General features: G+C 47.4%; 2 protein-coding genes across 10 annotated transcripts in view; both read left to right on the top strand.

Annotated features, from left to right (window-relative positions):
• The first annotated feature begins 2412 nt into the window (after window positions 1-2412).
• LOC135098409 (uncharacterized) lies at window positions 2413-4218 on the top strand. Its single transcript, XM_064000750.1, has 4 exons — window positions 2413-2545; window positions 2976-3214; window positions 3565-3721; window positions 4029-4218. The coding sequence occupies exons 2-4, from the start codon at window positions 2993-2995 to the stop codon at window positions 4124-4126; spliced, it is 477 nt and encodes a 158-aa protein (XP_063856820.1). The 5' UTR covers window positions 2413-2545; window positions 2976-2992; the 3' UTR covers window positions 4127-4218.
• LOC135098407 (uncharacterized) overlaps window positions 4216-14413 on the top strand; it is a 23407-nt gene continuing 13209 nt past the window's right edge. For 3 of the 9 annotated variants that reach the window (XM_064000746.1, XM_064000748.1, XM_064000749.1), the window contains exons 1-5: window positions 9373-9799; window positions 10030-10467; window positions 10794-11558; window positions 11901-12083; window positions 13374-13553. In XM_064000746.1, the coding sequence (XP_063856816.1) occupies window positions 10465-10467; window positions 10794-11558; window positions 11901-12083; window positions 13374-13553 (1131 nt within the window). In that variant the 5' untranslated portion in view covers window positions 9373-9799; window positions 10030-10464. Of the gene's footprint in view, window positions 4232-6246; window positions 6347-9371; window positions 9869-10029; window positions 10468-10793; window positions 11559-11900; window positions 12084-13373; window positions 13554-14413 lie in introns of those variants that run through there. The other 6 variants (XM_064000743.1, XM_064000747.1, XM_064000740.1 and 3 more) reach the window with 6 other exon arrangements.

The following is a 14413-nucleotide window of genomic DNA, read 5'->3' as shown; positions in this document are numbered from 1 at the left end:
AAGTGATTAGTCAGGTTTTCATGAGTTCTCTTTCATCATTTGTGATACAGAATCCTTGTTAAACTTTCACTAGAGTCATAAAAAGAATACTTTCAAAATCTCAGTAACTTTGGTTAGAACCTATTAAAAGCATTGGGGATAAGACTCCGAAGCGCTTGAGCCTACGGACGTGCTCAACGAGGTTGCCTCTCTCAGGGGGGGCGGCGCCTTGCTGGAGGAGGGGGGTCGGGTATTGGTCGGCCCGCGTAGTGACAGGATTATGTACGGTGTTTGTCCTGCCACGTTATTGGTTTCGGGTGTTTACTTCCTCGCTTATTGGCAGCGACGGCTGCTGCCTCAAACTTTTCAGCAGAGTTAACGAATCGGTTTCTTTTCCGTGAAGCGCTCTGCCTCGAGGACCTCTCAGTCTTCACAGCCTTGGGTTCTTGAGAGTCCTGGTGTTTGACCGCCTCATATTTAGGACCACCTTGATCCTTACCTGTCCTGTGCAGGTATTCGGTGACAGGTGAATCGATACCTTGCGGTTTAGGGTTGTACCGCCTCTCGTGACTTATATGTAGCTGACTATGTAGCTGACTTGTTTTTTTTTCTTTTTGGTAGGCGAAATAGATGTCAAATTAATTATAGTGATGTTTTTAGTTAGTTTTTCCTTTGTGCAGGTGTGACTGGCAGAGAATAATGATTAGTGATGCTTGTGGTGATGTCTGTTGAGGTTTCTGGTGTTGTAGGTGGAAGGTGATGATGTTAAAGGCAGTGATGAAAGTGGCAGTGATTCTTTTGAGTGTTCTGTCATATTTGTTAAAGTTTTCAGTTAATTTATCTTTGTGGTAAGTGAGATAGATAGAGAATAATTATATTTTTTAGGCTTCTCTTATTTTCTCGCGTTCTTATAAAAGAGGTCGAGATTGCACGTACAAATTTAAGACGACAAACCAAAACCGTTAGTTCAGCATTTCAAATTACACAAGTTTCATGTGTAATTTCATATACTGAGAAGCAGAGGCATTAATTTAATATGTTCCTTATTTGTTATGATGAAAGGTAAATAAAGTGACCTGGACATCCATCCACAGGTGCAGTAAAGGTCACGCCAGGACACAGCCACGAGGACTGTCAGGTCAGGGAGAGATACAGCATTCCATTCCTCTCCATTCTTGACAGCAGTGGAAAGGTCACCAATATTGTGTCAGAGTTTGAGGTCAGGGAGAGGAAATTGAGCCTGTGTTTAGAAATGCTTTGCTCTCACCAAGATTATTTGCAAAGGCCACAGAGATACCTAGCTGGGTTCTCAAGATTAATAATGTAGAAATGTTGTTAATCTATCACTAGAACCATTAAAACATTCTTGAAAACCCATATTATTTCATGATGAGTATTTTTTCAAGGCTACAGAGATACCTAACTGGGTTCTCAAGATTAATAATGTAGAAATGTTGTTAATCTATCACTAGAACCATTAAAACATTCTTGAAAACCCATATTATTTCATGATGAGTATTTTTTCAAGGCCACAGAGATACTTAGCCAGGTTCTCAAGAGTGTTTCTCCTGTTAATAATATAGAAATGTTGTTATTGTGTCACTAGAACCTTACAAACATTCTTAAAAACCTGTGTAGCTTCATCTAGAGCCCTTTTGAAATAGTGGAGGTCTGGCGCCGAGATGTTTCAGAGCGTAGGCCTTAGATGCATGAAAGGTGTATAATATTCATTGTGGTTCTTGAGCTGTGATAGTATTTGTCAAGTCTTGCTAATGATGAACTGTAGCAGTACTGTTGTCTGCACTGTTTACCACCACAAAGACTGACCTAAGTCTTGCTAATGATGAACTGTAGCAGTACTGTTGTCTGCACTGTTTACCACCACAAAGACTGACCTAAGTCTTGCTAATGATGAACTGTAGCAGTACTGTTGTCTGCACTGTTTACCACCACAAAGACTGAGGTGTGGTGGTTTATGAGATCCAGTAATACCATTCATTAAGTCTTAAACTATTAACTGCATCATCACTACTGTCCTCACTATTAAGCATAACAGGGCTTCACTCCCCTCACAGGGTTTGCTGAGGTTTGAGGCGCGGGGGGCAGTGCCGTCGGCCCTGTCGGCACTGAGGCTGTACAGAGGGTGCCACGCCCACCCCATGACGGTGCCTCGCTGCAGCAGGACGCAGGATGTCATTGAGCCCGTGCTGAGGCCCCAGTGGTGAGCAGATGGTGATGCTGCAGATGATACTGGCATGTTGAGTATTATAATTAGCCACAAACACTTGCTTGCTTACTTTCATGTCTACACAGGTTCGCTTGGTGCAAGGAGTTGGCACAGGAGGCGTCCGAGGCTGTGCAGAGCGGCCGTCTGAACCTGGTGCCACAGCTGCACAGGAGGGCTTGGCATAGCTGGCTGGACAACATCACAGACTGGTGTGTCTCCCAGCAGCTCTGGTGGGGCCACAGAATCCCAGTGTACCACATCACTGCAGCAGACGGCTGGGAGGTGTGGGTGGCGGCTGCTTGGAGGAGGATGCAAGGCGGAAGGCTGTGGAGAAGGAAGGTGTGTGTTTACCTAGTGTTAGTTTGGATGGTCTAATATATGGCAGAAATGTTTACTTTTTATTCTTTTTCCTTCAGTTGATGTACATTCTTTGTGTTGTATCTCATAGTGTGTTCCTATTATCAGTATTTCCGTGGGGCAAAGCTGTACCTAATTGTAGTTTTCCCTACAGTTGAGGTGCAGTCCTTGTCTGTATCACCTTTATTAACCTACTCTGGGTACCCTTCTATATTTCTGTGAGGAAAAACTGCATTATTTTATATCATTCAAGTGTGTGTGTGTGTGTGTGTGTGTGTGTGTGTGTGTGTGTGTGTGTGTGTGTGCAAACCCTCATTAAAATAATAAACCTCATGTAGCAATAGATAATAAAAGTCTTGACGGCTACGGTAATAATCGCAACTTTCCGTCTTCACCCTGTGCTCCTCCCCAGGCATACCCTTGGCCTCCATGTCCACCCAGCAGGAGGAAGATGTTCTGGACACCTGGTTCTCCTCTGGCCTGTTTCCCTTTGCCTCGCTGAGCTGGCCGGGTCAGGGGAGGGGAGAGACCATGCCTGACCTTGCTCGCTTCTACCCAACGACCTTGGTGAAGACGGGTCATGACATCCTCTTCTGGGTGGCTCAGATGGTCATGCTGGGACTCAACTTGACAGGGAGGCTTCTCTTTAAGGTGAGGCCATCTGGGTCTTGCTCTCCTGGTCCTGTTCTCTGTTATTGATCTTGTTTTTGTTCCTTTGTCTTAGTGTTATCAGAAACTCAGGTAACTAATTGTAGATGTGTAATTAGTCCATATTTTCATTGGTATATAACTAAAATATCTGTTAATACTGTAAACTCTAGCATTACTAATTGTTTGATAAAAAGATGGAGATTTCAGAAGGCTAGTAATGTTTATAGGTGGTGATAGATTGAAAGAATTGACTACCTGCGTGTTACCTCTCCTTCCTCATATAATTTGATATTAATTGTTACCAGTATTGCCTGTGCTATATCACCTGTTATATGACCCTCCCTCCCCAGACTGTGCTGCTGCATGGCCTCCTGTGTGATGGTGGCGGCCACAAGATGTCCAAGTCCTGGGGCAGTGTGATAGACCCCCTGGATGTCATCAATGGGGCGTCCCTGGAGGTGTGTGACTTGCTGGTGCTGGAGTGTGTTCTGATGTTCATTGGGTGTGGTGAGCAGTATCTGGACAGCAGTTGATACATGAATATCTGTGAAAGCTTCTTAGCAAGTGTATTTTTTTGAAGGAGCGCTAAAGACAGAGAGAGATTTTTAGATGTGATGGCAAAAATTGTGTTTATAATTCTGTTTTCTCTCTTTTCTCCTTCTTTGTCTTTTCATCTCTTCTCTTTTCTTCTTTTCCCTCTTCTCTACTTCAATTTTCCTGCTCATCTGTGTTCTCTTCTGTTTTTCATCACATTTCATCCCTTCCCTTCTCCCTCGTAGCCTCTCATCCTCTCACCACCCCTTCATGCCCTCAGGTACTGTGCGAGAGGGTGGAGGGGAGCCTGAATGCATAAGAGGTACTCACTGGTATCAGGATGAACTCCCCCACAGGCATCCCAGAGTGTGGAGCTGATGCCCTTCGGTTCACTCTGTGCTCCACCAACTTCAAGAGTCACTGTGGCATAGATAGATGAACGTGTATGACTGTGGTGCTTCGAGTCTTGTGTGGAGTTACCAGGTTGGTGTATGGATGAATAAATGGAGTAGAGATAAGATTTTGGTGAGTGCTCTTGTAAGGTTAGGGTAGGAGTGCTTCTCGTCTCTGTCAAGGGCTAAGGTGTTGAGTGTTGAGTGAGTGTGAGGGTGAAAATTGTGTGTTTTGGTATATGTAGGAGATAAGATTGTAGTGAGTGCTCTTGTAAGGTTAGGGTAGGAGCGCTTCTCGTCTCCGTCAAGGGCTAAGGTGTTGTGTGTTGAGTGAGTGTTTGAATATATTTGTAGGAGATAATATTTTAGTGGTTCTCTTCCCCAACAAGGGTTAACGCATTGAAAGAGTGTTGTGGGTGAGAGTAACGGTGAAAGTTGTGTGCCTTGTCTTGGTATATGTAAGAGATAAGCTATAATAAGTGTATTTGTAAGGTTAAGGTAGTAGTGCTTCTCTTCCCCAACAAAGGTTAAGGTGTTGAAAGAGTGTTGTGAGTGTGAGGTGGGTGTGAAAGCTGTGTGCCTTGCCTTGCTATGCGTTTGTACATCTCTTATAACACTTCCCTGCCTGATCAGCTGTGTTTCCATCTTTGCCCTTGTGGTGTGTGTGTGTGTGTGTGTGTGTGTGTGTGTGTGTGTGTGTGTGTGTGTGTGTTATATATAAAATGTAAATAAATAACTACATTTCTACTCTACTGATGGGAGAAACACGCTTCTAAAAGGCTCTATTCGAAGTGGCACAGGTTTTTAAGGATGTTTTTTTATGGTTTTAGTGACAAATTAACATTCCTACATTACTAACAGGAGAAACACTCACGAAAACCTCTGCTAATCATCTTTGTGGCCTTTGGAATCAATCGTGAGAGAGAGAGAGAGAGAGAGAGAGAGAGAGAGAGAGAGAGAGAGAGAGAGAGAGAGAGAGAGAGAGAGAGAGAGAGAGAGAGATGGGAGAAAAGACACACACACACACACACACACACACACACACAAGAGGACATGGAAGAAAACTAAAAATAATCACTTGCAGAAGGGGCATAAAGAAGTTTAGCTTCCTTCATAGAAGCATAGCGGCATGGAATGGACTGGAAGGGGAAGTGGTGTGTGCTACAAATATTCATGACTTTAAGGAAAAAGTTGGATAAAAACAGTTATGGAGACGGGACAGTACGAGCTTAGCTCCTCTCCCCCGTGTCACAACTAGGTAAATACAACTAGGTAAACACACACACACACACAGACCTTAGCTAACAATTTCACACATTCCTCCTTCTGCCCACTGAGTGGGTGTGTATCTGCATGTGGGTGGTTGTGTCACCTGACTGCAATCCTCAAGAGGTGTGTGTGTGTGTGTGTGTGTGTGTCTCTCTCTCTCTCTCTCTCTCTCTCTCTCTCTCTCTCTCTCTCTCTCTCTCTCTCTCTCTCTCTCTCTCTCTCTCTCTCTCTCTCTCTCGAGTGAAATAGTTATCCAAACAGCCTATTAAAGAGAGAGAGAGAGAGAGAGAGAGAGAGAGAGAGAGAGAGAGAGAGAGAGAGAGAGAGAGAGAGAGAGAGAGAGAGAGAGAGATGAAGGGGAGGGAAGGCCCATAGCCAAAAGGTGTGAATGGATTTACTTGATCCCCTTCCTTTGAGTGAACTGCCGCCCTTCGTATGGAAACTTTTACTTGTTAAGTTAATCCACCAAAGATTAGAAGATGTGGAAAGTTGAGTGGAAAAGACCTGCCCTGGGTCCATCATTTTTGTGAGTGACTTTTACCAGAGACGAGGGTGTGAAAAAATTAGTAATCCATCTTGTCCTACCACATCTTTCCTGACTCCCAGACCAACATGAAGCATTTCTTTTCTTTCACAGCCATGTCTATGCACTATACTGGCTAGAAATTGCACAATCTGCTTCTTTAATTGTTTCCTTTCTTGAATGTGCATATAAATGTTTTCAGCTGTGCATTCCATGCTGTGTAATGTTGTAGTGAATGATTAAATTCTAGACTAAGTTGTGAGTCAAACATGTATCAAGCAGCAGGAGTATTGATGTGTGCGTTTTCCCTGCAGGTGGTAACACGGAGAGCAAGTGGAAGAAACCTTGGGGGACTTCCATGACTCAGGAACAAGCACACCTCACTGGGAGCCTTGTGACTGACAGGTGGTTCAGGTGAATACTGTATTTTGTTGGCACAATTGAGAATTCTCTGTCCAAAATTCCAAAATCTGAATGTTTTTAATTGTCATGTCATGTAACAGATGGAAAATCCCACAAAGTGGTGGAAAGGTTTGCACTGCAAAAGAAAAGAAAATAAAAAGAAAGAAATGATGAATTGTAAACCCCACAGACCAAAGCTCTGATGCTTGACTTGCTGCAATGGGAGGCACCAAAAACTGGCAAGTTGTCATCACACACACATACTCTGAAGATGTGATGCTCAGTTTTTTAATCTGACTGTGTGCTGAGCGCATAACAGAGGTGATAGTGTCTGGCATGGAGGCATACATATCTCGCTCTTATTCTCGGCCTAAACCTTCCAAACCTTGGTTTAACACGACCTGTTCTTGTGCTATACATGATAGAAAAGTGGCTTACACAAGTCATTTGAGCCTTTCATCACCAGAATCTCATGCACTTTATATTTTTGCCCAAAGTCATGCCAAGTCTTTTCTCCAACTAGCCAAAAACTCCTTCATTAATAGAAAGTGTCAAAATCTTTCAAGATCTAACTACCCTCATGACTTCTGGCAACTAGCCAAAAACATCTCCAATAACTTTGCTTCTTTTTTCTCTCCTTTATTTCAATCAAATGGCACCACTGCTATCACATCAATCTCTAAAGCCGAACTCCTTGCTCAGACCTTTGCTAAAAAGTCTAACTTGGATGATTCAGGGCTCGTTCCTCTCTCTCCTCCACCCTCCTCCTCCTCCTCCTCCTCCTCCTCCTCCTCCTCCTCCTCCTCCTCCTACTACTACTACTACTACTACTACTACTACTACTACCTATTAAAATTCTTTGCAGTGATGTTTTCCTTACTACTACTACTACTACTACTACTACTACTACTACTACTACTACTACTACCTATTAAAATTCTTCGCAATAATGTTTTCCATGCCCTCACTGGCCTAAACCCTCGGAAGGCTTATGGACCTGATGGGGTCCCTGCTATTGTTCTCAAAAACTGCGCCTCTGTGCTTGCACCTTGCCTAGTCAAACTCAACTCTGTCTGTTAACATCTACCTTTCCTTCTTGCTGGAAGTTTGCCTACATTCAGCCTGTTCCTAAAATGTGTGACTGTTCTAATCCCTCAAACTATGTCTTCTTGTTTTAATTTCCTGCCTATCTAAAGTTTTTGAATCTATCTTCAACAGAAAGATTCTTAAACATCTATCACTTCACAACCTTATATCTGATCACCAGTATGTATGGGTTCTGTCAAGGCTGCTCTACTGGTGATCTGGCTTTCCTTACTGAGTCTTGATCATCCTCTTTTAGAGATTTTGGTGAAACTTTTGCTGTTGCCTTAGACATATCAAAAACGTTTGATAGAGTGATACAAAGCTTTGATTTCCAAACTACCCTCCTACGGTTTCTATCCCTCTCTCTGTAACTTCATCTCAAGTTTCCTTTTTGACCGTTCTATTGCTACTGTGGTAGACGGTTACTGTTCTTCTCCTAAATCTATTAACAGTGGTGTTCCTCAGGGTTCTGTCCTGTTACCCACTCTCTTATTATTCATCAATGACCTTTTAAACCAAACTTCTTGTCCTATCCACTCTTATGCTGATGATACAACCCTGCACTTTTCCACATCTTTTTGTAGATGTCAAAACCCCTCAGGAAGCAAACAGCTCATGCAGGGAAACCACAGAATGCCTAACTTCTGATCTGAAGAAGAATGAAACAAGAATGAAGAAATGAAGAAGGAAATATAAAAATAGAAAGAATGAATGAGGGAAGAAGATGATAAACACGACAGCAGGTAGCAAGAAGGTATCACCACCCTGATAGAGAAGAGGCGAGACGTGGTCACCGAGAAGAACAACAAGGTGCGGTGAGTCATCACAACACTAACAGGGCCGGAGATTAGCACAAGATTACAAGAAGAGGTACTCAGGAGGCCATCAATGAATTAGTATACGAGGGAAGCAGAGGTCACCAGGAGCAGATGATGTGGACAACACGGACAGCCGGCACACCATAGGAACCGCCGCCTTCTTGTTCCTGATTAGAAGATGCGATTACCAAAGCTACTCAGGAATGAATCTTATTGAAAGTTAAGAGAAAATAAACTGTCTGATCGAAGTATGGGAAGAAAAATAGAGTTACTTGAAAGTGGACCTTGCGGAAAGTATAGGAAAATGAACCATATGATCAAAGTTTGAGAAAATGAATATACCTACTTGAAAATTAACCTTATTGAACGTTACAGGAAAATGAACCGTATGATCGAATTACTGGAAAATAAATGTTATAGCAACGGGAGCCTTGTTGGGACAAAAGGTCGCTATAACATCACGTGTATATTACAAGGTGTAGGAGACGGGAATAGACAGAAGCAGACAGAGAGACAAGCTACACCAGAGAGGGTCAAGATGGGCAAGGTCCCTGTCACAGTGCCAGTAAGTAGAACCAGATAGTTGTAATGCAATCACAGTAAAATGTTGGTGTTATATTTTGACAGAGAGGGATTGGGTGGTGTGGGGTGTGTTCCTCATTGAATATTACCTGCCAGGTTTGTGTAGGATGTGATTTATCATTGAGTATTAAATATGTGAAGTGATTTGAATCGGAAGTGTAATGTGAAGTGTTCCAGATATTTAATAAAATTTATTTGAAGAGAGATGAAACTATTTTCGTATTTTTTTCGTTGTTGTCGGAAGTCGTATATGATCGTCTGAGTGTAAATATATGTAAATAACACAAATTAGGTAAAAATTATAGAAACTCAAAGCGTTCCCTTGAACCCACAAAAGCCAGTCTTATAGATTAAGGACTCACCAACACCGCGCAAAGTAGAAACACGACATTACAACGTGGCGGCGCCAGTGACAGTGATATGTGTTGCATCACTCATAACAGACAGGACAGTATCTCATCAATAAGAGGACCACACCTCGGTGAGGAACATTTGTCCCATCACGGATCTGAGAGGTAATTGTTATTCAAATGTTAAGGAAAGAATACTTCTATAGAGCGGAATAAAAGTAATGTTTGTGTTGTTCACGTTGATGGTCGGTCAGTTCAGCAGTGACATGAAAGTCAGCTGCCAGACAAGGCGGGAGTTGCTTCGGGTATCAGTGTGGCAGCTTTTCCCCGACATGAGGGGCGATTAAAATTATCAGATACTGCGATTCTTCCAGTGGCCACCTCCCCAGCTCCCCGCCGCCAGTGGTGTGATACAAGTAGTAATCTTATCACTCTTGTCTTGACTCGCCTGTGGAGTGTTGGCGGTGGAGTGAACACGTAGTACCTCTGGCAGCATCACCTGGCGGCGCTGGTAACGCGGAGAAACATAGGTGTTGAAGCTGCTCTTCATCCACCCATGCTGTTCCTCTCACCGCATCAAATTTTCTCAATACTAATTCCTTTGGATCTTCATTAATGCGTCTACCCCCGTGAGTGAGCCACATGAAGCACACGTCAGCATCACCACCCTTGGCTTGACACGCTCCCACAGCAACAAGGTGCATGCTGGCGTGTCTGCCAGAGCCTTACAGCGACCTGTTGCCCCCACACGGCTTCCATTGCTATAAGATTTATTTGCCATTACTTTAGTTTATTTTACTATAACTTTAAGTGAGCTTATGTTTTGACTAACTGGTTAATTGCATCTCCATCCAATCAGGAGCAAGGAGGCGGAGTGTGACGCGCGTTGTGGCACCAACACAGAGGCAGGCAGCCTGAAGCAAGGGCAGTAACACAGAGGCAGGCAGCCTGAAGGAAGGCCAGCAACACAGAGGCAGGCAGCCTGAAGCAAGGGCAGTAACACAGAGGCAGGCAGCCTGAAGGAAGGCCAGCAACACAGAGGCAGGCAGCCTGAAGGAAGGCCAGCAACACAGAGGCAGGCAGCCTGAAGCAAGGGCAGTAACACAGAGGCAGGCAGCCTGAAGGAAGGCCAGCAACACAGAGGCAGGCAGCCTGAAGGAAGGCCAGCAACACAGAGGCAGGCAGCCTGAAGCAAGGGCAGTAACACAGAGGCAGGCAGCCTGAAGGAAGGCCAGCAACACAGAGGCAGGCAGCCTGAAGGAAGGCCAGCAACACAGAGGCAGGAGTTTGAGCCATGGTGAGTGTTGTCCTCAGCAGTATTGGAATTATATATATATATATATATATATATATATATATATATATATATATATATATATATATATATATATATATATATATATATATATATATATATATATATATATATATATATATATATATATATATATACATATTAAATGAATGGTTGTGAATGAGGGGGAAAACATGAAGGTTAGGGGTTAATGGTGGAGGAAAGATTGACAGCAGCAGCAGCAGCAGCAGCAGCAGCATGAGGTGTTTGATGTGGAGAGCGTGCCGAGCTGGGTGGAGTGAGTCCCTCACGCCGCCTCTTTGTTGCAGGATGACAACGTGGAGGAGTGTCCAGTGTGCCTCACCACCTTTGACGACACCCTCTGGCGGCCACGCAACCTGCCCTGTGGCCATACAGTGTGCTCTCCGTGCATTGACGGACTGAAGCAGCAGGGTGCCATCACGTGCCCCACCTGCCGGGCGAGTCACGCCGTGCCCGAGGCGGGCCAGTTCCCTATCTCCTATATTACAGAGGGCCTTATCAGAAGACTGAGAAGACTGGCCTCTCTGCCAGCCGAGCCAGGGAAGCAGGCAGCCCCACCAGTGACACGGCCTGCACCAAAGGCGACAACGGGATTCAGCAGGAAGGCACAGTCCCTGCTGCAGGAGCAAGAAGTGAAGGTCCTGGCTGCCATCCGCTCCTGCCAGGAGGAGCAGAGCCAGCTGGCCGAGTATCTGACAACCCTCGGTGGTTGGAGCAGTCGCCAGCAGCGGCTGCAAGACGAGCTGCAGACTCTGGTGGACCAGAGCAAGAGTGCCCAGGAGGCGGTGCACCGCGAGGAGTCCCGGGTAGAGGGCAGGCAGGAGGAGGTGCGGCAGGAGCAGCAGCTGCACGCCGCGCTACAGTCGCTGCGCACGGCCGCAACACGGCAGGAAGCTTACGAGGTCATTGAGGACACAGACCTTCTGGTGGAGAAGGACAGTCAGACAGAGGGGTGTCTGGGAGTGTTTCCCGACGTCCACGCCGTCACCACCGTCACCAGGGTGGGTGTGGCCTCACACTTGTTGTGCTTGCAGGTCACTCCTCTGGCCACGGTCAGTGAGTGAGTGAGTTTATTGAGCACACCTCAAGCTGTGCATACAACACTCACATACAACACAGTGTTTGTAGTCCCAAACATGTGCTTTACTCCACAACAATGTTAAAGCATTAAACTCCAAGTAGCGCGTCAACACTTCATCAGTCACTTGTTGAGTTACACAGTGGTACACAGTATTAAACTAATTACAAACACTTACTTCAAACCACCATTATTAACACTCCTGCCTAGATCATTTACCTCAGGCCACGCCTCCACCACACGTCCCTCCATTTGCACAGTACCCTACACACACACACACACACACACACCGCCTCACTGCCGCGCTGTGTTTCAGGTGGCAGAGGCATCGCGCGCAGCCCTGCAGGCCGCCACCGCTGCCGCTGCTGCCACACAGGCAGCCCTGAAGGCAGCGGGCACTGCTGCTGCAGCCTCGGGGGACTCCAGCCTCCCAGCAGCCTGGGCCGAGGCCTCCTCCATCGCGGATAGGCTGCAGGCCCTGCTGGCGCCGCCCCTGACGGTGAGTGTGGCAGGCCTCGAGTGTCACTGCTGCCCGGCGCTGCTCTTGCTGCGCGGCTCACGGCTCTTTCTCTCTCCTTGTTGCTCTCTCTTTCCGCAGCCCTCTCTCTCTCTCTCTCTCTCTCTCTCTCTCTCTCTCTCTCCTGCCAGTGTGGGGTGATGTGCTAAGACGGGTTTGCAGGGGCTGTTTTTCCAGCCGGCTGGTCAGCCGAAAGCCTTCACACGGTGGAGAGCAGCCGCTGGCCCGCTGGCCCGCTGCATCACAACGAAAACAATCAAGATGGAATCGTCCTCCAACGAGCTGGCTGCTATGGCTGTGGTTTTGCTGTGCTTGAAGAGAAAGCAAAGGAAGAAATGAGTGTGGAGTTGTTCATGGTGTATATAGTATGGCAGGCTGTGGTACTGTGGTGCTGTGGTACACACGTGCTGGGGCGGTGGCTGCCTCAGTGCCTGGTGTATATAGCCTGGCAGGCTGTGGTGCTGTGGTGCTGTGGTGCTGTGGTACACACGTGCTGGGCCGCTGGCTGCCTCAGTGCCTGGTGTATATACCCTGGCAGGCTGTGGTGCTGTGGTGCTGTGGTGCTGTGGTACACACGTGCTGGGGCGGTGGCTGCCTCAGTGCCTGGTGTATATAGCCTGGCAGGCTGTGGTGCTGTGGTGCTGTGGTACACACGTGCTGGGCCGCTGGCTGCCTCAGTGCCTGGTGTATATAGCCTGGCAGGCTGTGGTGCTGTGGTGCTGTGGTACACACGTGCTGGGCCGCTGGCTGCCTCATTGCCTGGTGTATACAGCCTGGCAGGCTGTGGTGCTGTGGTGCTGTGGTAGACTCGTGCTGGGGCGCTGGCTGTCTCACTGACCACATAAACAAACATAAAGTTCCTCATCTGTTTTCCACAATTTTTATAAATGAATGTAAATATTTTATTTATTTATTGTACATAATGGCAGACAGTCAATGGTTATTACTAAAACACTTGCCAACAACATTCCTCCTATTTTCAATTTTATATTGAGAGTTGCTCTCATTTGACCCGGGAAAAATGGAGGCAAGGCGGCCCACACACCGGCTTCCTGGCTACTCCGGCAATTCAGCAAATCGCGGCTGCATTTCGTTCCCGGCTGCACGATCCCGGCTAAAAGCAGCCGTGAATTGCCTCATGTAAAACCCCCTTTACACTGAGTAGGTTGCTCAAGGCCTAAAGGTTTGCTGCTGCTGCTGCCTTTTGAAATGTACATCTTGTATCCCTTCTCCAAACTGCCAGCCTGGCTTACTGCCTCCTCCTCCCTGCAGGCCGAGGACCTGCACAGCCTAACACAGCGTGCCAGGGGCCTGGTGGAGGCCGGCCTTGTCTTCGCCGTCCACGACGTGAAGGGACAGACTCGGCACGCAAGGATCAGCCTTGAAGACGGCAGCCTTTACCTCCACTCCCTGCAGGCCCAGGTCCTGCCGAACTTCATCGCCACCCTGCAGGTGGGTCAGGGCGTCGCGCCCCGCCCTGGTGCCACCACCGCGTGGCTGGAGGGAAGGGGACTGCCCGTCACAACACTCACGCACCCGTTCTCACCCTTACCCTCCCTCACCTGGTCCACCACACCCTGCCCCTCCGCCAGCCACTGTCCCTCCCTCCCTCCCTCCCCGCAGGCCCACACTTCCTGCCCTGCCCTTCCGCCAGCCACTGTCCCTCCCTCCCTCCCTCCCTCCCTCCCTCCCTCCTTGCAGGCCCACACTCCCTGCCCTGCCTCTCTGCCAGGCACTGTCCCTCCCTCCCTCCCTCCCTCCCTCCCTGCAGGCCCAAACCCTCCCCACACTCCCCGCCCTGCTCCTCCGCCAGACAGTGTCCTTCCCTCCTTCCCTCCCTGCAGGCCCTCACCCTCCCCACACTCCCCGCCCTGCCCCTCCGCCAGCCACTGTCCCTCACTCCCTCCCTCCCTCCCTCCCTCCTCCCTGGAGGCCCACACCCTCCCGACACTCCCCGCCCTGCCCCTCCGCCAGGCAGTGTCCCTCCCTCCTCCCTGGCGGTGGGGGCTGTCACAGCAGCACCGTGAGGGCTGCACCGCTGCCCTCCCTCCCCCTCACTGGTGCCCCTGGCGGTGTGGCAGGTGGCTCTTGTCCTCCTCCTCACAGTGCCAGTACTCATTACAAGGGAATCATCATCTCAAACACCACCAATAATCAGAGTAATAGTGTCATCACAAAAAAAAGGTCATTGTTGTCATTATTTATGTTAGTATTATTATTATTACTATTATTATTGTTACTGTCAACAGTGATATGGAGATGGTGATAATGATGGTGACCACGACAGCCATGGTGACGATGACACTAATAGT

The sequence above is a fragment of the Scylla paramamosain genome, unplaced genomic scaffold, assembly GCF_035594125.1.
Source record: "Scylla paramamosain isolate STU-SP2022 unplaced genomic scaffold, ASM3559412v1 Contig60, whole genome shotgun sequence".
Classification (NCBI taxonomy): Eukaryota; Metazoa; Arthropoda; class Malacostraca; order Decapoda; family Portunidae; genus Scylla; species Scylla paramamosain.
The sequence above is the reverse complement of the archived record's forward strand: the minus strand, read 5'-3'. Positions and strand labels throughout refer to the sequence as shown.